General features: G+C 41.6%; 1 protein-coding gene across 1 annotated transcript in view; it reads right to left on the bottom strand.

The window, feature by feature from the left end:
* lmtk3 (lemur tyrosine kinase 3) overlaps positions 1 to 25,904 on the bottom strand; it is a 43,069-nt gene that overhangs the window by 12,383 nt on the left and 4,782 nt on the right. The window contains exons 2-9 of the mRNA XM_057834329.1: positions 14,994 to 15,127; positions 11,662 to 11,806; positions 9,339 to 9,412; positions 7,322 to 7,440; positions 7,041 to 7,128; positions 2,617 to 2,765; positions 1,052 to 1,136; positions 839 to 960 (exon numbers count right to left, since the gene is read on the bottom strand). Of these exons, the coding sequence (XP_057690312.1) occupies positions 839 to 960; positions 1,052 to 1,136; positions 2,617 to 2,765; positions 7,041 to 7,128; positions 7,322 to 7,440; positions 9,339 to 9,412; positions 11,662 to 11,806; positions 14,994 to 15,127 (916 nt within the window). The remainder of the gene's footprint in view (positions 1 to 838; positions 961 to 1,051; positions 1,137 to 2,616; positions 2,766 to 7,040; positions 7,129 to 7,321; positions 7,441 to 9,338; positions 9,413 to 11,661; positions 11,807 to 14,993; positions 15,128 to 25,904) is intronic.

The raw sequence follows: 25,904 nt of genomic DNA, 5'->3' as shown, positions 1-25,904 counted from the left end.
GGACGTGGGGGACACGTCTGGCAGTGCAGGATTTGAGTCCCTGGCAGCGCATTGTGTTACTGATGGTAGCCCTTGTTACTGTGGTCCCAGCTCTCTGTAGGTCATTCACTAGGTCCCCCCGTGTGGTTCTGGGATTTTTGCTCACCGTTCTTGTTATCATTTTGACGCCACGGGGTGAGATCTAGCATGGAGCCCCTGATCGAGGGAGATTATCAGTGGTCCTGTATGTCTTCCATTTTCTAATAATCGCTCCCACAGTTGATTTCTTTACACCAAGCGTTTTACCTATTGCAGATTCTGTCTTCCCAGCCCGGTACAGGTCTAGAATTTTGTCTCTGGTGTGCTTCGACAGCTCTTTGGTCTTGGCCATAGTGGAGTTTGGAGTGTGACTGACTGAGGTTGTTGAGAGGTGTCTTTAATACCGATAATGAGTTAAAACAGGTGCTATTACAGGTACAGGTAATACAGGTAACGAGTGGAGCCTCGTTACACCTCGTCAGAAGAAGTTAGACCTCTTTGACAGCCAGAAATCTTGCTTGTTTGTAGGTGACCAAATACTTATTTTCTACCATGATTTGCAAATAAGGTCTTTAGAAATCAAACAATGTGATTTTCTATTTTTTTTTTCCACATTCTGTCTCTCATGGTTGAAGTTTACCCATGTTGACAATTACAGGCCTCTCTAATCTTTTCAAGTAAGAGAACTTGCACAATTGGTGGTTGACTAAATGCTTATTTGCCCCAATGTATACTCAAATTCAACTGCTTGAAATGTATATGTGCCACAATCCACATTGAAAATTGCGCTTTTGACGCTCTTTTTTTGGGGTAAACATACCACACATTGCTGGTCTTTGTTTGGTCGGTGACTATTAGAGATCCTCTGTACTCCTCTAGGAGCTCAGGAGCGATCCATCGGAGAGGGATCCAAAGCTTGTCGGGAGTTAAATAATAGTCCTCCTGCATACATAAATGAATGTGAATTAGTTGCATGGTTGTCTTATTATGATATATGTAGCAGTTATGAGAATAAAATTCTGTTTTAGCATACCTTATAATGGTTGTTCGAGAGGCCGTAGTCACCTATCCTCACAGTGAGGTCTGAGGTCAGCAGGCAGTTTCTTAAAGCCAGATCACTACAAACAACACAATTAACATTCGATATGTTCATCGCACAATAATTTGCAAGAGTCTGTCTCAGTGGCGTCGTTAGGCCTATTTGCGCCCCTAAAATATTTTTAAGCCCCCCTAAATAATTCACTTTGATTTTGCTAAAATATTAGCTTAAATCAATAATCATATAACCTGTCATGATTAACTTAAATATGATCATAAATCTGTCTCAGTTTCCCCTCACTTCATAGAGTAAGGTAGAGAGACCCTTTAGTACATTGTTATCCAATCCATTCCACTTGTTCATATAGAGAACGCCTTTTTACCACTATCTTTGGGGTGACTTCCTTCTGGAGCGTCAGCTGTTTCTCACTTTGCGCATAGATGAATACAGGAGCTGAGGTCATTCACGTACAGGAGACGCCCAAAAGTTTGGACACACCTCATTCAATCCAACAAAAATGAAGGTTCCAACCCCGAATGGCAAGCGTGTGCAAAAAATCACACCAAAGAACTATTTATGTTGCCTTCCACCCTGCAGATCTCTCGCACACCCCCGTACTGGATATAACCTCAAACTTTACTGTTTTCTGAGTGAATCTCGGATCCATGCGGGCTCCAGTAGGTCTCCTGCAATATTTGCGGCAATTCAATGGAAGATTCATCTGAAAAATCCACCTTTTGCCATTTTTCCAGCGTCCATCCTTTTGACAGGCTGTGGGCCTTGGCAAATGCCACACGTTTTTTTAATTGTCTGCACCCTGAGAGATAAATAGTCTGAAATATCAACAAATATTAGCTGCCTCTTACATTCCTAACCATAAAAAGGGACAAATTCTGCAGCAGGATGGCGCTCCATCGCATATTTCAATCTCTACCTCAAAGTTCCTCAAGGCAAAGAAGACCAAGATCCTTCAGGACTGGCCAGCAAAGTCACCAGGCATGAACATCATTGAGCATGTCTGGGGTAGGATGAAAGAGGAAGCATGGAAGACGAAACCCAAGAATGTTGATGAACTCTGGGAAGCATGCAAGACTGCTTTCTTTGATGTTCCTGATGACTTCATCAATATATTGTATGAATCCTTGCCGAAGCATGGAAGTCGTACAAAATATTAAATTTGGATCTCACAGCACCACTATTTAATTCGCTTGTTATTTAACATATTTTTGTATTTGAAGTACATTTTTTATTCAATTTTCACACTAGGCGACAAAACTTTTGTCTTGCCAAAATTTGACCTTTATTCATTCATTAAATGATCAATCTTTTTTCAGTGAAACAAATATATTTTTGTACATTCAACGTCATTTGGGAGGGTCTTAGCTTTCATATGAGACATTTCTGAAACCAATTGAATAATTAAAAGTCAGGTTATTAGCAATTGTTTCTACAAAATGGATAAGCAACAAGACTTTTGTCAGGGACTGTGTTGCGGTCAATGAGCAAAGGTCTAAATCCAACTCAGTGAATGAATTAATACATTTCGCTTAAGGTCCAACCTGTGGATATAGTTATTTTCATGAAGGTGCAGTAGACCCGACGTGATCTCAAAAGCCATCCGTTGAAGTGTCAACAGGTCCCGCGTAGGGAGATCCGGCGTCATCCCGTCGGACTTCCGCTGGGCTCGCAGGTACCGCTTCAGGTCACCCTGTGAGTACACAAAAAGTGAAGTTCCGCAGAGGATGAAACGATCCAACAAGCACACGAGGCCCACCCCTGTCGTAAAAATGTCCCCCTCTAGTTTTTTATTCGCTTCCCGCCGCATCGCAGGAATGAACAATGAGCTGGCAGCCTTTGTGTTAAGTCATTAGGGCTGCATTGAAGGGCGACAAACAAAGCAGGGGATTATATAAAAGGGTGAAAATTAGATGTTAAGAAAGGACACTATTTGCTAGAAAAAACGTTAAATTTTCCGTAAAATGCTTGCACATTATTACTGTTACAAAGGGGGTAAACCATAAAATATATGTAAAAACGGTGCTGTATATAATGCTTCAGGTGCTATACTATTTACGGTAAATTTCTGTACATTTAAAAAAATATATATATTATATACAGTGATCCATTGTTTTTTTCGTCAACAATGACAATAGTGAATATATTTTGTCGACGAACAATTTTTGACGTGACGATAACAAGCTAAAAACGTGTCTTGGGCATTGGCAGAGTTTGACTTATGGGGCGGGGGGGGGGGGGGGCACAACGTGTTGATGACCCTGAAACGCAGTGTCAGCTATAAAATTAACTGACAAGAATATTTATAATAATAAGTTGACAATGAGGGTTTTTTAGGGGAATTCAAAACCAGGCTGCTTAGGCAATACTTTTTGCCAAGGTCGTCATCCATTGAATATGGTGCGCCTGCTGGTGTCGTGCCAATGTAGTTACCCCTGGCAAAAATTGTATCCCCTGGGTGGAGCCATATGGAGGTAGATTTGTGCCTTTATTATTCAAAATCCCCCAAAAATTTGCTTTAATCAAAATATATATTTTCAACCAAAAAAAAAGTCGCTTCAAGCCCCCCAAAAATGTTTTTGAATGCAAAAATAAATTTGAAACTTTTCTTTGATTGATTTTTTTTTTTTTTTTTTTATTGAAGCAATTTTTTTAATTGAAGTAATGTTGATTTGTGTTTAGACCACATTTTGACGAGGACATTTTTCTTTTTTATTCAATCAAAAAAGAAGTTGCGTCATAAAAAATTATATTTTCAAAATGAAAAATCACTTCAATCAAAGAAAAGAATTTCAATCACAGAAAAAGTTCTTGAATGTGAAAAAATATTTGAGATTGAAGAATTTGCATTTGAACACTTACTAGTAATTTTTCATTGAAAAAGTTTTTGTTGATTGAAGCAATCCTTTTTGTGTATGGGCCTTATTATGGGTAGGACATTGGTGTCTAAATCATTCAATCCCACATAAAGTTGCTTCAATCAAATAAATATCTTCAATTAAAGAAAGAATTCATTTGAAAAATAAAATTGCCCTCCCCAAATATACAGTATATATATACTGTATATATACTATACACACTCACCGACCACTTTATTAGGTACACCATGCTAGTAACGGGTTGGACCCCCTTTTGCCTTCAGAACTGCCTATTCTTCGTGGCATAGATTCCACAAGGTGCTGGAAGCATTCTTCAGAGAGTCTGGTCCATATTGACATGATGGCATCATACAGTTGGTGCAGATTTATCGGCTGCACATCCATGATGCGAATCCCCGTTCCACCACATCCCAAAGATGCTCTATTGGATTGAGATCTGGTGACTGTGGAGGCCATTTGAGTACAGTGAACTCATTGTCTTGTTCAAGAAACCAGTCTGAGATGATTCCAGCTTTATGACATGGCGCATTATCCTGCTGAAAGTAGCCAGCAGAAGTTGGGTACATTGTGGTCATAAAGGGATGGACAAGGTCAGCAACAATACTCAGGTAGGCTGTGGCGTTCCAACGATGCTCAATTGGTACCAAGGGGCTCAAAGAGTGCCAAGAAAATATTCCCCACACCATTACACCACCACCACCAGCCTGAACCGTTGATACAAGGCAGGATGGATCCATGGTTTCATGTTGTTGATGCCAAATTCTGACCCTACCATCCGAATGTGGCAGCAGAAATCGAGACCCATCAGACCAGGCAACGTTTTTCCAATCTTCTAATGTCCAATTTCGATGAGCTTGTGCAAATTGTAGCCTCAGTTTCCTGTTCTTAGCTGAAAGGAGTGGCACCCGGCGTGGTCCTCTGCTGCTGTAGCCCATCTGCCTCAAAGTTCGACGTACTGTGCGTACAGAGATGCTCTTCTGCCTACCTTGGTTGTAACGGGTGGTTATTTGAGTCACTGTTGCCTTTCTATCAGCTCGAACCAGTCTGGCCATTCTCCTCTGACCTCTGGCATCAATAAGGTATTTCCGCCCACAGAACTGCCGCTCACTGGATATTTTTTCTTTTTCGGACCATTCTCTATAAACCCTAGAGATGGTTGTGCGTGAAAATCCCAATAGATCAGCAGTTTCTGAAATACTCAGACCAGCCCTTCTGGCACCAACAACCATGCCACGTTCAAAGTCATTCAAATCACCTTTCTTCCCCATACTGATGCTCGGTTTGAACTGCAGGAGATTGTCTTAAACCATGTCCACATGCCTAAATGCACTGAGTTGCCGCCATGTGATTGGCTGATTAGAAATTAGAAAAGTGTTAACGAGCAGTTGGACAGGTGTACCTAATAAAGTGGCCGGTGAGTGCAAAGCAAATGACCGTCTAAGGTGCTAGTCATCTGTTCCAAAAACAATTTTGACCCATTATAAAAATATATTTTTTTGTTTATTTCATTCATTTTTGTAGCAGTTTTATTGATTTACAACTTTTTTATATATAGGAAAGTCAATTACATGCAATGACACTTTTAAACCACCAGGGGGGCCTGGGCCCCCCTTAAAAACCGTGTAGGGTCTTGGGAGATAGTAAATGTTTTCGTTTAATGAGACGAAAATGCAACATAGTTTCTATCATATGTTGCATGACATTTTCTTATTGTACGTGTAGTATGTCAGCCAGCATCAAAGCAGTGTTTGGGTCGTGGTGTCAATCATGCCCCCCTCCCACCCTCACCGGTGTAAGGATGTGCTTCGAGCTAGGCTGAGCTCGAGGCTAGCTTATTGCTAGTTTTTCGTATCTAGGCATGAGAGAATATACCGTGTTGCTTTAGACTTTAAATGTCTGTCCTGGGTTATCACACACTGAGTGTGACTAGTAACGTTAGCATAGCATTCAAGTTAGCATTAGTATTTAGCGTGGCGAGTGCTATTTTTATTTATTTATTAATTTAATTGAATTTTTTCCGACCCTACGCCGCCCTACCTACGGGACCCCCCACCTGAGCGTGCCCAATCGCATACAGCCGCACGCAGGCCCCGCCAAAGGCGCCATCCCAGGGCCACTACCCCCACCCAGCCAGCCCAGGGCGAGGGGGGGTGCGCATCCTTCCTCCCGCAGCAAATGAGCCATCGTCTCCCCCCCAGGATCCAGGGTGGTACCCCGGGCCACAAAAACATTTTGAGTAAACGTCGACTAAAACTAGACGAAATTTGTTTTCGTTATCGGAGACTAGATTAGGCAAACACATTTTGGAATGACTAAAATATGACTAAGTCAAATAACTATTTTCGTCCAAAAGATTAAGACTAAGATGAAACGGATGCCAAAAACCTAGGGATGTCCTGACCGCATAATTTTGCAACCGAGTCACACGTAACACGTTTGGATCTTTTGTCAAAAAAACAACCGATCCAAACGCGTTAATGTCCCACCGTGCCACCTTGTTAATGTGAATTATTTTAAAACAAGAATAATGTAGAAAAAGGCTTGTCTTTATTAAATGCTTCATTGAGTGAGTCCACTCAATTCCACTCACATGTTAACACTCATGCTGCACTTACACAATGAGTTGCCACATTGCACTTATGCAAGTTTAAGTCAAAGCTACAAACCTGTCAATCATCGTTAACTTTAAGTACCAAATGCAAGCTGGACAGTTTGGCTGCACTGCGTAGCAGGAGGGAGGTTAATTGGCTGTGGCGCTGTGCGAGCATGAAGCAGAAAAACATAAATATACAGTATATTTTTAATTAAAAACCCGATCCTTTTCTCCCGATTCCGATCCTCTGAAAAATGGCGCGATCGGCCTGATTTCCGATCACGTGATCGGATCAGGACATCCCTACCAAAAACAACATTCATTAATATTTTGGCAGTCACGCGTGCTGACTACCAAGCTACTGAAAACTATTAGATTGTAGTTAATTTAAAACTTGTTGCAAATATCCTGTTTTTTTAACAATAAAAATCTGGCGACCACAACTGTCAGAATTTTACCATAATTATAAAAAAAAAAAATTCTGCAGTGTACTTACCAGCTGGCAAAATTCCATCACCAAGAGATAAGGGATGCTTTCGCTGCACTGGCCCAAACATTGAAGTATGTTGGGATGTTTCAGACTCCTGTGTGTGGACACAATCATAATTTGTAAAAAAAAAAAAAAAGAAAGAAAAATTGACTCTGGCAGCATGAATCAAAGCGTACATAAATATGAAAATGGTGGTGGTTATCTGTGATTGAGGTTAATTGAGTTTATATACAATTACACTGAATTAAAAAAAGGCACTACTGAAATAGTCTCTATTTTAGCCTGACCTGTATGGCTCAGATTCAGCCAAGAACTTTCTCTGTTCCAGAGGGCTGGCGCTGATGCGTAACTCCTTCACCACCACCTGCGAGGAGCTGCAGTCGCACAACACCTCAGCTAGGATCACCTACAACACAGGGAGTTAGATTCAAAATTGCAGTGAGGAACAGAGCAGAGGTGAAAGTGGGCCGGAACTGCCCGGAACTCCATTCCGATAAAAGATTTGGGGCAGGAACGAGGTGGAACGATGTTTTGATCCCGAAAATATGACGCCAACTATCAAAACCCCATGTTTAAAAAAAACTGCCAGCCTGCCACACACTCATCTCCAGTAACAACAGTCTTCTAACATCAGATTTACATACACAAGTGTTAACAACAAGCCTAATAAAATGCTTGTGTAGCGTAATCTGTTTCCTCCAATATTTATTATTTTTATTTGACGTAGTTCTTCCCAGCGTCTCTGTCTCATTATCTGAGTCTGATGAGTCGCGTCGATGTGCACATACGCACAGCAAACCAACCTGGACTCTGCAGTCCTTTCAATTAGCTGACATACTGACATGTGATCAGCATGGATAGTTAGCTCTGATTTGTTCAAATGAACGTTTTTTGGAACAACAAATAGAAGGGTGTGGGGGACAAGGTTGTTGAATTAATCTGATAAAAAACAGGGCAATTCAATGGAAAATTGATCAGACCTTTAAGAGACGTTTATTTTATTTCATTTTATTTGCTCTGACTGGGAGGTTCAGAACATCCTCTTTGTTAATGTGCATGTTGGATGTATTTTTGTTCATTTATGTTAGGCTACTTATTTATTTCCTTATATTTAAAATAGGGCTGTCAAACGATTATAATTTTTAATCGAGTTAATCACAGCTTAAAGATTAATTAATCATAATTAATCGCAATTCAAACCGTCTCTAAAATATGCCATATTTTTCTGTAAATTATTGTTGGAATGAAAAGATAAGACACAAGAAGGATATACGCATTCAACATACTGTACATAAGTACTGTATTTGTTTATTATAATAATAAATCCACAAGATGGCATTAACATTATTAACATTCTTTCTGTTAAAGGGATCCACCGATAAAAAGACTTGTAGTTCTTAAAAGATAAATGTGAGAACAAGTTATAGTAATTTTATATTCATTTATATATTCATTTATATTGTATGGTCCCAGGCTTCAACTGGGAACATGTACTTTGGTCAGATGAGACCAAGATTGAGCTTTTTGGCAACAAACACTCTATGTGGGTCTGGCGTGCCACGAAAGATCCGCATGCTGAAAAGCACCTCATACCCACTGTGAAGTATGGGGGTGGGTCAGTGATGCTGTGGGGCTGTTTCACTTCCAAAGGCCCTGGGAACCTCGTTGCGGTGCATGGCATCATGAATGCTTTGAAATACCAGGACATTTTAAATCAAAATCTGTTGCCCTCTGCCCGAAAGCTGAAGATGGGTCGTCACTGGGTCTTTCAGCAAGACAATGACCCTAAACATATGGCCAAATCTACACAGAAAAGGTTCACCAGACACAAAATCAAGCTCCTCCCATGGCCATCTCAGTCCCCAGACCTTGTTTTGTTGGCAAAAGGGGGTTGTACAAAGTATTAACAACACCAGGGGTGCTAATAATTGTGACACACATTATTTGATGTCAAATATTTTTTTCTTTATGTGGGATTTTTTTCCCCACTGAATGAATGCACTTGTATTGAAGGTTGAATTTTTCTTTTTTTTTCCATTAAGGTCCCATATTATTTGGAAAAAAAAAAAAATAGAAGCTAAAAAAAACACATCTTTTTCAGGGGTGCCAATAATTATGGAGGGCACTGTATAACTGTGCCAAAAGCAATTTTTGCATTCCGGCGGTATTAGGAGGTTTGCAGAAAAAGGAAAAAAAAAATCAAGCTGCGTGCCAACCTTTATATCAGGGAGTTCCGGCAAGAACATCTAGCCACTTTCATTCCTGGAACATTGGGAAATATACTATGAAAGGCTGTCCACTTACTTTTCCGAACCAGCCATTTCCAATCTCCTGCAGGTAGTTCAAGGTGTGCCTTTTGAAGCACTGAGATTTGGAGTCTGCGAAAGAACAAGACACTACTTGTATGTCAACAACATTGACAATAAAGATTTTAGGTTTCTGAAATATCTTTGAAAAAAATTACATGAAACACCAAAGAGTTGAATCGGTGACATGAGAAATTAAGACTAAAGACTGTTTTGGCTCAAACTTGGACATGCCCTAAAGCACAAATAGAGTATACACCTCTCCCAAACATATTAAAAAATATTTACATTTAAAAAAAAATCTCACACACACAAAAATCTTTTCGATATAACACTAACATATTCACCACTCAAAAAATATAAAACGCTCTTACTAAAATAAAATGACTCATAAATCTCATAAGACTTCATAAGATCTCAAATCTGATTGGATCCCTCCCTTGGTCTGTTACAGTAATTTCCGGACTATAAGCCACTACTTTTTTCCCTCATTTTGAATCCTGTGTTTTATAGTCCAGTGCGGGCTATTTGTTGATTCATTTGGGTTAATAGGCAACACTTTATTTGACGGTGACATCATAAAACCGACATAATTATGACTTGACACTGTCATAGGCATTAATGAATGCTTATGACAGATGTCATTAAGTAAAGATGTATGCCGATCGATCGGGTCCGATCACGTCATTTTCAAAGTATCGGAATCGGCAAAAAAATATCGGACATGCCATTTTTTAATATATAAATATTTTTTATTTAAATCGTTTTCTAATTGTATTTAACGTTACAGACAAAAGGTCTTACACTCATCCAGAGTAGTTTTGGCTTAAAGTAGGGCTATCAAATTTATTGCGTTAACGGGGGTAACTAATTTTTTAAAATTAATCACGTTAAGTAATTAACGCATGCGCTGCAGGACCCACTCACGCATTGTCGCGTTCAATCTATAAAGACGCCGTTTTACCTATAGATAGCTCTAAAAGGCAGCGTACAATGAGTAAAGAGAATTTTGACAGCCTTTTGGCCATTTTTTATGTGGCTAAAGCCTTACAATACCTCTCTCAGCAATTAAACATAACGTGAGAATGTGGGGAAGAGAGGTAGTAGTTGATCATTTTCTTAACACCCTATGTTCTTTCCCAACGCAGAGAAGATATATCAATTGGTAGCCCTACGCACAGTCATGGTTGCACTTCCCATCATGCATTTGGGCAGAAGTTAAATGGCTGCAGTATCATTTACTGAAAGCTCAACAAATACACTAGATAGCAATATTTAGTCACAATATACAAAGTCACATTTATCCTTTAAGAATTACAAGTCTTTCTATCCGTGGATCCCTCTCACAGAAAGAATGTTAATAATGTAAATGCCATCTTGAGGATTTATTGTCATAATAAACAAATACAGTACTTATGTACTGTATGTTGAATGTATATATTCGTCCGAGTTTTATTCATTTTTTTCTTAATGCATTGCCAAAATGTATATGATCGGGAAAAATGATCGGGAATGATTGGAATTGAATCGGGAGCAAAAAAAAAAAGCAATCGGATCGGGAAATATCAGGATCGGCAGATACTCAAACTAAAACGATCGGGATCGGATCAGGAGCAAAAAAACATGATCGGAACAACCCTATCATTAAGTATCATCCGGCAAATTATGTCAGTAACTCCATTTATGTCTAGCTCGGATGTTTTAAATCCATTCAAAAGTGAGAATTTGCCGGATGATACAAAATGACATCCGTCATAAGCATTCATTAATGCTCATGGTAGTGTCATGTCATAATTATAATGGTCTTATGACAGTTTTATGGCACCACTGTCAAATACCATAGCTAGCAATTAATGAAACAACTGGAACAGCAACTGAAGAAATAATTAGCACAGAACATGAATTTTGATTGTTACGTACATCTGTAGCGCTGCAATGCATGCTAGGAGGCATGTTGGATGACAACAGTGTTGACAGCAGGCGGTAGCTGAGGTTGACTGTCTCCCCCACGGGAGCAGTGATGGCCAATTGAAGGTTCTTGAAGCAATGAATCTTTGGAGCCAATTGATTCAAAGCTTCATGGTGATTCATTTGGTTTTAGACAGTCTTATGATGCCGCTGTCAAATAAAGTTTTACCGGTTAATATCGCTTGGTGTAAATATCCCGTAATACAGTGGGGACAGCGAGTCATATTGTTGGGTGGCGGCTTATAGTTAGGTGTGCCTTATAGTCCGAAAATTACGGTACTTGTCAATCGCAATACGTTTTTTGCCTTTGACCCAGAAGTCCATTTATGGCAACAGATCTAGCATTGAGTTACCTCCGCCATGCAGCGCGGCGCAGTTGGGCCTCTCCCTGACTGGCAACGTGTAGACCTCCGGGAGCGAGGGGCACGACGACAGGCTGTCCTCCTGGATGGGGCTGGACCCTCCGGAACACTCCTCTCCATCGGCATTGTCAAACTCCTACAATTTAGAAGAATGTAGATAGTTGTATGGGAGAACAGGGTTGGATGAAACAAGTTTTAATCTTACAATAATATCATTCATTGATTAAAGGGAAGCTTTAAAAAAAATAACTGAAATATTCTAAATAAAATGAAAATAAATGCAGTTCTTTAGGTGAATGTAAAACCACAGCCACAGCTCAACATGAATACCATAAAAGCAAAAATAAATGAATAATTTTCCATAAAAATTACGTGCGTATGACTCGTATAATGTTTACATTATACACACACTCTCTTTCTCAACACAGACCACCGCTAGACACACTAAACACGCTGGAGTTAACTCTAGTAGCTGGTGGGAAACGTTCATGACAGTGATGACTAGGCTGGGCCGGCCCTGCCCTAGACGTTCAGTCCATTTGAAGTGGGAGGATTGGCAGCGATTGGAAATTGCTGCAACCTTCCCACTCCACATGGATTGGACTTCTACCAGTGATAAACTCATTGAAATTCAAAGCAGAAGGATGATTGGACGCCACACGATTGGGCATCTATCATCCTCTAGAAGGGCGACAAGTGGAGCTGTCTGATGATTATTTTTTAGCCGATAACCAATATCCCAATATTGTCCAACTCCAAAACTCCGATACTGATATATGCAGTCGTGGACTTAACATATTGAAGGAATTCGCCCCCCCGGCCAAGCTGCACGGAAACGGCGACAGCCGAACAGAAATGGCGCTCCGCTGCTTACCGCTTCCGCGAGTCAACCAGGAGGGCCGATATTCCGCGCGTTCACCTCTTGTGTTAACCCTTTGTACTGACTCCATGTTCCAAAAGTTTGAAGAAGGCTCACCGAAAACAGGTTGACAAATTATTCGTCGACAATGGTCAAATAACAAGGCAAAAAAGACGACGGAGGGACAATTCTGGATCCAGGGTCATCAAAACAACGGCTACATTGATTTGTTATGATCATGCTCACATAACATATCCCACGCATCATAGTTTGGAGACATCGAATGGTCAATAAGCGTAACTGCTGTGCTAAACTGTGACCAGCCCTTGTACAAAGGCAGAAGGCTTATAGATTCAATTAATAGGCAAAATGCATATTGGCCCAAAACCGATTATGCAAAACCGAGGTTGATACTATCAGATATCATATTAAAATGCTGTTATTGGCCAATATTATCGGCTGCCCGATAATGTTGGACAACTCCAGCGACAAGTGCTCCTTTTTTTTTTACAGCAGATGCAAAGCTGGCTGCCATTTTGGGGAGGGCGATCAGCTGTTGGAAACGAATTATTAGCACATTAGCACGTTATTTCCTTGTAGTTCCTGATACCGATGACATCATTTTAGTGTCGGTAAACCACTAGTTTTAACTAGGGTTGTTCCGATCATGTTTTTTTGCTCCCGATCCGATCCTGATTGTTTTAGTTTGAGTATCTGCCGATCCCGATATTTCCCGATCCGATTGCTTTTTTTTGCTCCCGATTCAATTCCAATCATTCCCGATAATTTTTCCCAATCATATACATTTTGGCAATGCATTAAGAAAAAAATGAATAAAACTCGGACGAATGTATACATTCAACATACAGTACATACTGTAAGTACTGTATTTGTTTATTATGACAATAAATCCTCAAGATGGCATTTACATTATTAACATCCTTTCTGTGAGAGGAATCCACGGATAGAAAGACTTGTGACTTTGTATATTGTGACTAAATATTGCCATCTAGTGTATTTGTTGAGCTTTCAGTAAATGATACTGTAGCCATGCCCAAATGGATGATGGGTAGTGGAACCATGACTGTGTGTAGTGCTACCAATTAATATATCTTCTCTGCGTTAGGAAATAACATAAGGTGTTAAGAAAAAGATCAATTGCTACATTGCTTCCCCACATTGCTTCCCATGATATTTCTAATCGTAGGGAGAGGGATTGTAAGGCTTTAGCCAATTAAAAAAAGGCTCCAAAGGCTGCCAAAATTCACTCTACTCATTTTACGCTGCCTTTTATCTCTCTATATAGGTAAAACGGCCCCATTACAGATTGAGCGCGACAATGCGTGAGTGGGTCGTGTAGTGCATGCATTAATTGTGTTAAAAATTTTAACGTGATACATTTTTTAAAAAACTGATTACCGCCGTTATCGGGATAAATTTGATAACCCTACCTTAAGCCTAAACTAAAGACTCTGGATGAGTGTAACATATTATGTCTGTAACGTAAAATACAATTAGAAAACGATTTAATTAAAAAAAAAAAAAGTATTAAAAAAAGGCATGGCCGATATTTTTTTGCCGATTCCGATACTTTGAAAATGACGTGATCGAACCCGATCGATCGACATCTCTAGTTTTAACTAGAGATGTGAACGAAAACTTGGCGCTTAAAACCATCGGCCGAAAATAGCTACGATTGCATTTTCGGTTTTTGGTTAAAAGACCGAAAGTTTACCTCTTGTGATGAGGTAATCAAAACATGGTGTCTTGCTAACCCTCACAACTAACATGTCCATAGTTTGGAAGTATTTGGAGGTACTCAGGCTCTCGCCTGGCTCTTGATTGATTCCACTAGTTGCACAAGAAAAGAATAGTCTTATTTCAAGTGGTAGGAGAGATTGCAATAGGCTTGTAAATAGGTTTGCTAGTTTCAGTGAGAACGGACTAGTTTTTTGTTCTTGTTGTGAACTACAGTTCCACACAAACGTACATCGAGATCTCATTTAGCTTAGCAATTGGAGACCCATTTTTCAAGTCTCCCAAAATTCCGAGAAAGGGCATTTATCAAGGTTCCATCGGCCATGACCTGTGTGTCTCCGTTTACTGAACAGAACGCTATGACAATGCCAACACTTCTGCCGTAGGACTCATTCAGAGTTTGCCACAATATACTCACTGCTGCCGGGAACGCACCCTCACATGGGTTTCAGAATCGGCACCTTTCAAACTAAATTTCTCGAGCCTCCGGGGTTGTAGAACCGATGCCAAGTCAAAGGGCATTAATCGAAAAAAAAAAAAAAAACAAGAAGTAAAATTTAATTAAATAAATAAATAAAATGAAAAAAATAATTATATGCATGTGTATTTTTTGGCCTTACGGTTTTCAGCCAGGAATTTTGCTTTCGATACATCCCTAGTTTTAACATCTGTTTAGTTCTCAGAAAAGCAAATGAATTGCACTTACATTGAATCCAACTCCTCCCCTTTTGCAGCACAGGCAGGTGAGGAGCAGCAGAACAAAGGAGACCAACCCAGAGCAAGAGATGAGGATGACCACGTAAGGTGGAGGCGACAGTGAGGCGGTCCTGCCCTGAGAAACTTAAAGGAAAAAGCAGAAAAAAACACTCAGTTCAGCAATGTTTCCTTTTTTTTGGCTGTTTTTGAGAAGGGTTGAAGAAACAAGACTTGGCGGAATCATAAAGGTGTGAAATCGTGTTACACGGCTCTTTTGTCTCAGAGGGGGAATTAGCCATTGGAGCGTTGTCCTACAGCGGCGGGTTGAGGTCAACCCCAATGGGGATTTTTTTTTTTCAGGTGGGAAGCAGGAAAATCCAAGGTTGAAAAACAAAAACAAAACTGGAATCAAGAATTGAAGTTTGAAAGTAGCAGCTGGTCATTCCAGTTTAAGGACAGAAGCACGAAGGAGAGGGACGTGTCAGCATTCCACTCACAGTTAAGAAGCAAAGGAAGAAGGAAGGTAGGGGGCTGGAGTTGCTAATTGGGGGAAAGGGGTAATCAAGGTTTACTATTCAGGTGAGAGAGAGAGAAAGAAGGAAGGGGGCATTTGTACCTCAAAGTGGTCGATTGTGGGGAGTGAACCATCTGTAGAAAAGAAAAGGGGCAGGGGGCAGGCTGGTTAAACACCCTCAAGGTGACATCTGGAGATCCCCATCGTAAAAGCAGACAGGCGGCCTTTAAGTTAGCGCTCAGGAAAAAGCAGTAAGAAATTCATACAGGACAGTACATGTATGCGAATACTAGATTTTTCCCCCCCCGTCCAATCAGATAAGTGTTGCCGTGTGTTAGAGCCCCACAGCAGGCCTGTATACTTTTTCCTTTTTTTCCCCCTCAGTCATCAGCACTCATTCCACACACCTGTCCTGCACACCTGGTCATTACCACAGCCTCCCTACATAAGCACACACAGCCCTCTGCTCCATTGCGAGTTTGTTAGCCTTCACTGCAACTTACGAGCGTTTCTAGTTACCTTGTCTTGCCGGATTTTTGATACACTTTTTGACCTTGTGGATTTTTGCCTCTAGCCTGCTCCTCGTCTGTGCCTCTGCCTTTGATACACTTTTTGACCTTGTGGATTTTTGCCTCTAGCCTGCTCCTCGTCTGTACCTCTGCCTTTTTTCTGCGACCTGAACCCTGCTACAGGACCGGATCTAGACGCATCCTGCCTGGGCCTTCGCCTTGCTCGTCCCCCCCTGCTCGAACAGCCTTCAAGGGCCAAGACTTCTTCGTCTCAGAACCATTGTTAATAAATCTTCTCTGAGCACTGCATTATTGGGTCCGTTTGTTCTCTGAGTCGTGTCAGAACAAACTCGCCATAACATGGACCCAGCAGGCTCTTCCCTGTATGAACAGGCCGTCAACAACCAAGGCCAGCGTTTAAACAAGCATGAGCAGCTCCTGTCTCTTCTGGCCCAGAGCGTGTCTCAGCTTTCCCACATGGCTGCTTCATTCCACAACCGACCCGCTGCCGAAGAGGAAACACCAGTGTGGCCAGAACCCAACATCCCACCACCTACGAAATACTCAGGTGACCCGGCAACATGCAGAATGTTTTTTAACCAGTTGAAGCTAATTTTTGTGTCTCAGCCCCGTCGCTTTTCCCGGGAAACGGCCAAGATTGCCTTCCTAGCCAATCTCCTGGAGGGGGCACCATTGGGCTATTTCAATGCCCTAATGGAACAGAATTCCCCGCTGCTGGCCTCATATGAACATGTGGCAGCCGAACTGAAAAAGATCTATGACCACCCTCTCCGCGAACAGGAAGCTGGCGCTCTCCTCCTTCAGATGAGGCAAGGCGGAGAACCCATCAGGGAGTATGTCAGCCGGTTTCGCTCCCTGGCGGTGGAATGCGGCTGGGACAACAAAGCCCTAATTTCGTCATTCAAGACTGGGCTTAACCCAGAGATCGGCAGGGAGATAGCGCTCAGGTGCCGTTTTTCGACGCTGGACGAGGTCATTGGCACCGCCATAGAAGTGTCGGACCAATTTACCCAGTGGATGCCCCATCCCGTCAGTCCATCTGTTGGACCCACAGCTAACCGAGGTATCGCGGAGGCCGCATCCCCCACACAGGGAGAACCAATGCAGATTGGCAGAGCTAGGCTGTCCGCTGCAGAGCGCAGTCGTCGTCTTTCGGCTAGGCTCTGCCTTTACTGTGGGGAACCTGGGCACTTTGCTGTCAAATGCCCCAACAAGAGGCAAGATTATGCACATAAAGTGTCCATCAGTCGCACTGTTTCTTTAGGCATAACCTCTCGGGTCCAACCCACTGTGGTCTTAAGCTCACCTGTCTTCTCTCTCCGGCAGAAAGCCCTGATCGACTCAGGGTCAGACACCAATCTGTTACACATGGACCTGGCCAATCGACTTGGATTGCAGCTCATCAGGATGTCTTCACCTCTAGAAGCCGTGGCTCTGGATGGAAGCCCATTATGGCGGGTAACGCACCGCACACCCATTATTCAGATGGAATTCCCTAGTCATGTCGAGAATATCAGTTTTCATGTCTACACTTCACCCCACGAACCACTTGTTCTCGGCTTGCCATGGCTGAAGAAACACAACCCCCACATTGACTGGGACACCGGGACGGTGATCTCCTGGAGTCCATCATGTGACACAACTTGCATAACACATGGCTTGGCAAAGACCCAGATTGCTTCTACCACACTTATCGCGCAAAAAGACGAACAAGCAGAGTTCCCGGCCCTCGATAAGGTTCCCACCTGCTACCATGACCTCAAACAGGTGTTCAACAAATCCAAAGCCACTAGCCTCCCTCCTCACCGCCCACACGATTGCGCCATAAACCTACACCCGGGCTCAATACCACCCAGGGGTCGCCTGTACTCTTTATCAGGCCCGGAAACCCAGGCAATGACAAAGTATGTAAATGAGTCATTGGCATCAGGGCTCATCAGGAGATCCTCCTCTCCTGCAGGCGCAGGATTCTTCTTTGTCGAGAAGAAGGACAAGTCCCTCCGTCCATGCATTGATTATAGAGGGCTTAACGACATAACTGTCCGGGATCGGTACCCGCTACCATTAATGTCCTCTGCTTTTGAAATGCTTCAGGGTGCGCGGGTCTTCACAAAGCTTGACTTACGCAACGCGTACCACCTTATCCGCATAAGGGAGGGAGATGAGTGGAAAACCGCATTTAACACTCCCATAGGTCATTTCGAATATTTGGTCATGCCTTTCGGACTGACTAATGCCCCAGCTGTCTTCCAAGCATTAGTCAACGACGTTTTGAGGGAGTTTCTGAACGTGTTTGTTTTCGTCTATTTGGATGACATTCTGATTTATTCCTCTGACCTGGAGACCCACATCATTCATGTCCGCTCAGTCCTGGAAAAGCTGCTACAAAACGACCTGTTCGTCAAAGCAGAGAAATGTGTTTTTCACCAGCCATCTGTTCAGTTCCTAGGTTTTGTCATCGCTGAAGGGGAAATACGCATGGACCCAGAAAAGGTTCGAGCCGTCCATGAATGGCCCAGGCCCAGTTCACGTAAAGAGGTACAGCGTTTTTTGGGATTCGCAAATTTCTACCGAAAATTCATAAGAGGATTCAGTTCGGTGGCGTCACCGCTACACTCCTTGACGTCACTCAAGTGTCGCTTTCAGTGGGACCCCAAGGCTGAGGCGGCCTTCTGCAGGCTCAAACACCTTTTCACCTCCGCTCCAATCCTCAGATTCCCTGATCCGACTATCCAGTTTATAGTCGAGGTCGATGCTTCAGACTCGGGAGTCGGCACAGTCTTATCCCAACGCTCACCCCTCACCGGTAAGATGCACCCATGTGCATTCCTATCAAAGAAACTCACAGCCGCAGAAAGAAACTACGACGTTGGAAACCGTGAACTTTTGGCAATTAAGGTGGCCCTTGAAGAATGGAGACACTGGCTAGAGGGGGCTGAACAGCCGTTTATGGTGTGGACCGACCACCGGAATTTGGAGCACCTCAGAACCGCTAAGAGGCTCAACGCCCGACAAGCCAGGTGGTCCTTGTTTTTCACCCGCTTTGATTTCGTTGTGTCTTACAGACCCGGCGCCAAGAATGCCAAACCCGATGCCCTTTCCCGGGTGTTTCCCTCAGAGGGACGTGTGGAGGACCCAGAACCAATCCTTCCAAGATCTTGCTTGGCGGGAGGATTCCAGTGGCAGATCATCAAGAAGGTCCAAGAGGCCACCAAGGGACTGACCAACCCGCCCGGTACCCCCGCGGGTTTGCTGTTTGTGCCACAGGGCCTCCGAGGGGATGTCATTCACTGGAGCCATGCTTCCCGGTTTGCAGGACATCCGGGGACCAGACGCACCCTTGCTCTCCTGGCCCGGAAGTTTTGGTGGCCGCACATGAGGAGAGACGTCAGGGATTATGTGGCGGCATGTGTGGTCTGTTCCACCAACAAGACACCTCGTAGGCCACCTGCGGGCGAGCTGCTCCCATTGACGGTTCCGACACGACCCTGGTCGCACATCTCGGTGGACTTCGTCACCGGACTACCACCCTCGCAGGGGAAGACCACCATTCTGACGGTGGTGGACAGGTTTTCGAAGATGGTCAGGTTCATCACCTTCCCAAAACTGCCCACAGCTAAAGAGACGGCCAGTGCTCTGCTCAACGAGGTGTTTAGGGTCCACGGCTTTCCGTCAGACATAGTGTCTGATAGAGGGCCACAATTCGTGGCTCGTTTCTGGAAGGCGTTCTGTGGGCTCATTGGTGCCACAGTCAGTCTGTCCTCAGGGTTCCATCCTCAGAGCAACGGGCAAGCGGAGAGAATGAATCAAGATTTGGAAACCACTCTGCGCTGTTTGGTTTCCAAACATCCCACTACGTGGGCCCAAAACATCATGTGGGTTGAGGTTGCCCACAACTGCCTGCCATGCTCTTCGTCGGGGTTTTCCCCGTTTCACGTTGTATTTGGGTATCCGGCCCCTCTGTTCCCACAGACAGAGACACCAACACGAGTACCCTCTGCCTTGTTGTGGATCCGCCGCAAGAAGAGGGTGTGGAGCCAAGCCAGAGCCAGTCTCATCAGGAGCGCAGCCCGTATGAAGAGGATGGCAGATCGTCATCGCTCGAGCAACCCGACATACGAGGTGGGTCAAAAGGTGTGGCTGTCAACCAAACATCTCCCTCTTAAGGTTGGGAGCCGCAAACTAGCTCCCCGGTTTGTTGGCCCCTTCCCGATCTCCAAAATCATCAACCCGGTGGCTGTACGGCTGCGACTCCCCAGGACCATGAGGGTCCATCCGACCTTTCATGTTGGACAACTAAAACCGGTCTGTGTGAGCCCTTTGGTTCCCCCCACGCCGCCTCCTCCACCTCCTCGATTGATTGACGGCGGCCCGGCCTACACCGTGACCAGACTCCTGAAATCCAGACCGCGGGGTCGTGGTTTCCAGTACCTCGTTGACTGGGAGGGCTATGGCCCCGAGGAACGTTCGTGGGTCCCCTCCTCTCACATCCTGGACCCGGACCTCATTCGGGACTTCCACCGACTCCACCCAGACGCGCCTGGTCCGTCCGGAGTCCGTCCCTAGGGGGGGGGTTCTGTTAGAGCCCCACAGCAGGCCTGTATACTTTTTCCTTTTTTTCCCCCTCAGTCATCAGCACTCATTCCACACACCTGTCCTGCACACCTGGTCATTACCACAGCCTCCCTACATAAGCACACACAGCCCTCTGCTCCATTGCGAGTTTGTTAGCCTTCACTGCAACTTACGAGCGTTTCTAGTTACCTTGTCTTGCCGGATTTTTGATACACTTTTTGACCTTGTGGATTTTTGCCTCTAGCCTGCTCCTCGTCTGTGCCTCTGCCTTTGATACACTTTTTGACCTTGTGGATTTTTGCCTCTAGCCTGCTCCTCGTCTGTACCTCTGCCTTTTTTCTGCGACCTGAACCCTGCTACAGGACCGGATCTAGACGCATCCTGCCTGGGCCTTCGCCTTGCTCGTCCCCCCCTGCTCGAACAGCCTTCAAGGGCCAAGACTTCTTCGTCTCAGAACCATTGTTAATAAATCTTCTCTGAGCACTGCATTATTGGGTCCGTTTGTTCTCTGAGTCGTGTCACCGTGTCATGTTTAATCTGCCGAAAGGTTTTCAGAATCAGTGCTAGTGCATGTTACTTTTTTTTTTTTTTTTTCCCGAACAATCAGATTTCAAGCTATAAAAAAAAAACATAGACTTCTCTATCAGTTGACTGGAAACGGGGTGCGGGGCTGTTCTATAGGGGGCCTATTTTCAAAAACTTAAAATTTCAATATTTTCAAATGAAAAGCCGCTAGCGACCTAAAATCAAAATACGGACCTCCCTTAGGTATATGTGAGTCTTTATGAGCAGTGGCATAAAAAAATTCAAAGTGGTTCTCGAGTAAAATCCTGATTAATTTTTTCTTACATAAGTATAACAAAACTTAAAATGGCTATAAAATCCTCAGATTTTACGGTGGATGCTCAAAAATTACCAGTTGCAGGGATAATCACCTATATTTTTAGGATCAATAGCCATATAAGTTTTTGCCCTCAATAGCGACTTAATTATTTTTATTTAGTGCAATTTTGACATGTTTTCAACATCTAGTAAATCACTCAATTTTCACATCAGAAACTTGCTTGCAGAATCATCTTAATTTTACTCAACAAAAGCAAATTTTGAATTTTTCTATATACAATTACAACTTATTCAGGTTGAATTTTGATATCACTATGCCTCAGCACGTCTCGCTGACGATCTGGCCCTCATCGTTTTTAGAGTGAAATGCTACATAAAATAAAACACGTAAAAGCCGATTTTTTTTGGTATGGAAATGTTGAAATTACTATTTTTTTCTGCGAAAAAACGGGCAGTTGGTCGAAAATTCCCTGATTATTTGAATTTAAAGTTATGCTTTGTATGCAGTGTTGTTTTTGGCAGCCATTTTAATTTTCGTCTTAGTCTTATGGACGAAAATACTTATTAGTCTTAGTTATATTTGAATCATTTCAAAATGTGTTCGTCTTCTTCTAGCTTTAGTCAACGAAAACTCAAATTTTAGTTTTAGTCGAAAATTCTCAAAATGTCTTCATCTATAACTATGAACCACAAAGTTTCAGTCCATAAATACGTAAATATTATAAATAAAAGGTTTCCAACAATTTCGAATGAACATAACAGTCAAGCACATAACAAGTACATCACCATGTTCATGATAATACACACTTAGAAGGAAAACAGCTATCATGGTTTATAGATTGAAATGTTACATAAAATAAAACACGTAAAAGCCGATTTTTTTTTGTATGGACGCAGAAATGTCGAAATTACTAGTTTTTTCTGCGTAAAAACGGGCAGTTGGCCGAAAATTCCCTGATTATTTGAATTTAAAGTTACGCTTTGTATGCAGTGTTGTTTTTGGCAGCCATTTTAATTTTCGTCTTAGTCTTATGGACGAAAATACTTATTAGTCTTAGTTATATTTTAATCATTTCAAAATTTGTTCGTCTTCTTCTAGCTTTAGTCAACGAAAACTCAAATTTTAGTTTTAGTCGACAATTCTCAAAATGTCTTCATCTATAACCATGAACTGCAAAGTTTTAGTCCACGAATATGTAAATATTATAAAAAAAAGGTTTCCAACAATTTCGAATGAACATAACAGTCAAGCACATAACAAGTACATCACCATGTTCATGATAATACACACTTAGAAGAAAAACAGCTATCATGGTTTATAGATCGAACTGTTACATAAAATAAAACACGTAAAAGCCGATTCTTTTTTTTTGTACGGATGCAGAAATGTCGAAATTACTAGTTTTTTCTGCGTAAAAACGGGCAGTTGGCTGAAAATGACCTGATTATTTAAAGTTAAAGTTACGCTTTGTATGCAGTGTAGTTTTTGGCAGCCATTTTAATTTTCGTCTTAGTCTTAGTATTTTGGACGAAAATACTTAGAAGTCTTAGTCATATTTTAGTCATTTCAAAATGTGTTTGTCTTCTTCTAGTTTTAGTCAACGAAAACTCGGACAAATTTCTTTTAGTTTTAGCCGACAATTCTCAAAATGTCTTCATCTATAAACTTAAAAGTTTTAGTCCATGAATAAATATTATAAATAAAAGGTTTCCAACAATTTCGAATGAACATAACAGTCAAGCACATACCTGTAGAGTCGACAAGTACATCACCATATTCATGATGATAATACACACTCAGAAGGAAAACAGCCCTCATCGTTTATAGATTGAACTGTTACATTAAAAAAAACACGTAAAAGCCGAATTTTTTTTGTATGGATGCAGAAATGTCTAAATTGCTAGTTTTTTGCCCCAAAAACGGGCAGTTGGCCAAAAATGAGCTGACTATTTGAACCTAAAGTTACACTACTGTGTATGGATACAAAATCTAATATGGCGGCCATCACAAAACAAAGCGCTTTATAAGTTGAAAATTCTTGTAAATAAATGCGTACATCCAGGAATTTCTATAGATATGACATAAAACAGTCTAGATTATTGGTTAAAAGCAACAACAACAACAAAACAAAAAACGGGCAGTTATCATTCATTTTAAGTAAATATTTTAAGCTAAAGTTACGCTATTTTTTTTCCATTAAATTTTTTTCACTTTTAAAAGTGCATGCATGGTGCTATTTTATATAATTACCTTGAATCAATGATCAAATCACTCTTGAGACACTCCTGCCTGCTTGTATGCACTAAAACCTTCGTCCTGTTTCCACCTAAATCTGGCGTTAGAACGTAGCATGTGTTTGAGTTTATCGCAGTGAAAGCTTCCACGACGTTCTGCCTGGCCCGGCCACCTACGGGAAGTCGTGGCGCAATGTCTGTAGGAGCTGTCAACTTATAGTGAAGTCTATGATTACGTTTATTAAAAATATTAGTATGACCTAACAATAGTACTGCATTTTTTGCACTGTGAATCGTGGGTTTTTTGGTCATCGTTTGGGGGTGCGACAGATTTATACTCCAGAGCGATTTAGTCTGAAAAAATACAGTATATTATGAATATGATCTGTTTTGAGCACCAATTTTGTGCCAACATACTTAATGAGTTTTTCAAGAGAGGTAATCTGCCATTTGCTTGATTTATTTATTTATTTCTGTCTTGAATTTTGGTCTTTTTGTCCTGAATTTTAGATTTGAGTGAGCTTCTTGCTGCTTATTTGTGAGCTGAGGCTACTGTTGTCACAATACTAAAATTTTCAGTTGGATACCATTTTTGATACTGCATAATAATTAAAAAAAATTTTTTTATTATTATTATTATTTAATCTTTCATTGTTTCTCAATTGGTGGTCAGGATTTTTGACAATGTCACAGACAGTCACATCGCCCATGATGGACACTCAGTCACATCCAATGAGCCTTCTGCTGTGAATTGAAATCAGTTTATCCCTAGTTCATTTGCTGCCAAACCTCCAAGTTCAAATGGATTGAACGCCTACTTGTGATAAACTAATTGGTGGTCCATCTTGACCAGAGGAAGAACAAATTTTATTTCAAATTTCTAGTGACTTCTAGTGCAAAAACAAATAAAAAAAAACTAGTTAGGACACAGTAGTCTTGAAACTAGGGCTGCAGCTATCGATTATTATTGTAGTCGATTAATCAATGAACTATTTAGTTCGAATAATCGAGTAATCGGCTAAGGAACATGATAAATACCTGAGCTGAGCCTCAAATGGTATTTAAAAAAAAAAAAAAAAAAAAAAAAGGATCTATGTACAACAACAAAAAAACAATTCGCTAACTTACATAGCAAAAGTCCGCTAGCTTAAATGCTATAAAATGCTAACGTTTTTTTTTTTTTTTTTTTTTTACAATGCTCTTAACAAATGGTTCAGACAAATATTCCCACAAAAACGGCTTAATATACCTATAAACTAAATTATTATTATTATTAAAAAAAACTGCTCAAACAAAAACTTAGCTTACGTTGGTCTTAAAAGGGAGCAGTTGGGCAGCATGTGAAATGAGGCAGACCAGAGGGCAGTGTATCCACCCTAATCACTAAAACTAAATGCAAACATTTTCAAAACAAACCATTACAACGCCACTTTAATTAAACGAACACTCGAAGCAATAAAATGTAATTCGAATTTTTTTTTCTAATCGAATACTCGAGTTAATCGATTAATCGTTGTAGCACTACTTGAAACCCAATGTCGTATTCAGATACAACCTTTCTGTATCGATACTTTACTATCGATGCTTTCGAAAGCTCTAGGCGGGGCTGAAAAATTGTGTTTTAATGTACCGTATTGACCCGAATATAAGCCGGCCCTGACTCAAGTTTGAAAAAAGACTTTTTGAACACCAAATTAATTTTTATACAGAAAATAGTTACAGTACATCTGAAACAAATGATTATCACAATGTATTTGTGAGAAAAAACATGTTATTTTGGATCATTTAAATCTTAATATCTGAACATTTAAATATGTAAACTAAAGTGCAATCACACTCGTAAATGAATGGCTTCTGGTTTTTGAAATGTAAATAAACCAATCTATTGTGATAAAACAACAAAATTGCAATAACAGCATCAACCATCAAAGTGAAGTCTAACTGTAACTGTAGTCTTGAAACAAATCTGAATAAGGAAAAACATTGCAATAAAATAATGCAAACTGGTTAAACTAGTAGCTGAGATCTGTCATGACAGAACATCGCTTCAATGATATCTGGCGCCATCTAGCGTCGTGAATGGGGAGAATAGCTGAGAACACCGCTTCAATGATATCTGGTGCCATCTAACGTCGTGAATGGGTATAACGTCTAGATCAGGGGTTTTCAACCCAGTCCTCAAGGCACACTGTGGGTCCTGGTTTTTGTTCCAGCCGATCCAGCA

The sequence above is a fragment of the Corythoichthys intestinalis genome, chromosome 4, assembly GCF_030265065.1.
Source record: "Corythoichthys intestinalis isolate RoL2023-P3 chromosome 4, ASM3026506v1, whole genome shotgun sequence".
Lineage (NCBI taxonomy): Eukaryota > Metazoa > Chordata > Actinopteri > Syngnathiformes > Syngnathidae > Corythoichthys > Corythoichthys intestinalis.
The sequence above is the reverse complement of the archived record's forward strand: the minus strand, read 5'-3'. Positions and strand labels throughout refer to the sequence as shown.